Raw genomic sequence first — 1,008 nt, forward strand, 5'->3', positions numbered from 1 at the left:
AAAGTGCTCCCAACGTTCATTCAAGAAAGCTGGGTGGAGACACAAGACACTGACAAGATAGAAGTTTGACTGGCCTTGTCTCGCGCCGTTGCCAGTCTTTTCGGTACTTGACCATTTGACCATTCGTACGGTCTCGGCCGCCGCTGAGACACAAGCCGCCAGTCTTCTCCAGGTGTCATGAAGTACCTCGTTCACGATCGCACCGTACGAGCAAAACGAACGTGTCATTTTGCCATAAAAAAGACAGCCGATCGATCATGCACTGTCCAAAATGGTCTTGTCCGTTGAAAAATTCCGCTGGGAGAAGCGCTTTCACATCACGATTCTCGCTGCAATGCAACCAGCTTCCGACACGGCACCGTTCGTCGTCATGGAAGGCGCCGTCACGCGCGAAGGCCTCGAGGCCGCCGCCACCCTCTTTCAGGCGCAGGTCAACGACGCGCCACGCATGCTCGTAGCGCGCAACGTGCCGTTGGTCGAATGGCTTGCCGACGACTACGACAGTCGTCTCTGCGGCGCCATCTTGTCGGTCACGTACGAAGGCGAGGCCGACGACGTGTCGACGCTCGCGTCGATCTACATTGTCCGCGCCATCACGCGGCCGCCATATAGCACGACTTTCGAGATGGCCCAGAGCCGTCCGATCATTGCGAACGGCGAGGTGCGCATCGCCGACTCGCAGATGGCGTGCGTAGACGCCAACGGCGCCATGCTCCCGCCGATCATGGTCATTGAGCTCGAGGTCGTGAACCGAAGCATATCGACCATCGTGGCCTGGATGCAGGGCTACTTTGACATGCTTGCGGGGCTGCGCGTGGCGCTGGCCTTCAAGTACTTTCTCGACGAGGACGCAGAAGATCCCCAGCGCTTTAGCGCAGTCGTGCTCCAGTACGGTCGCAACGCGATGGGCCACGTGGTGCTGCAGTTTGCAGCCAGCTTTGGCTCGGTTTCGTTGAGCCTGGACGAGAAGGCGACGATCGACGACGACATTTTGGCCACGATGAAGGT

General features: G+C 58.5%; 1 protein-coding gene across 1 annotated transcript in view; it reads left to right on the forward strand.

The window, feature by feature from the left end:
- Positions 1-271: 271 nt before the first annotated feature.
- The window catches only part of SDRG_07793 (hypothetical protein), a gene marked incomplete at both ends in the record, with an annotated part of 1,064 nt that continues 327 nt past the window's right edge, over positions 272-1,008 (forward strand). The window contains one exon of the mRNA XM_008613647.1: positions 272-1,006. Coding sequence (XP_008611869.1) covers positions 272-1,006 — 735 coding nt within the window. The remainder of the gene's footprint in view (positions 1,007-1,008) is intronic.

This window comes from Saprolegnia diclina (assembly GCF_000281045.1).
Source record: "Saprolegnia diclina VS20 unplaced genomic scaffold supercont1.23, whole genome shotgun sequence".
In the NCBI taxonomy this organism is placed as follows: Eukaryota; Oomycota; class Saprolegniomycetes; order Saprolegniales; family Saprolegniaceae; genus Saprolegnia; species Saprolegnia diclina.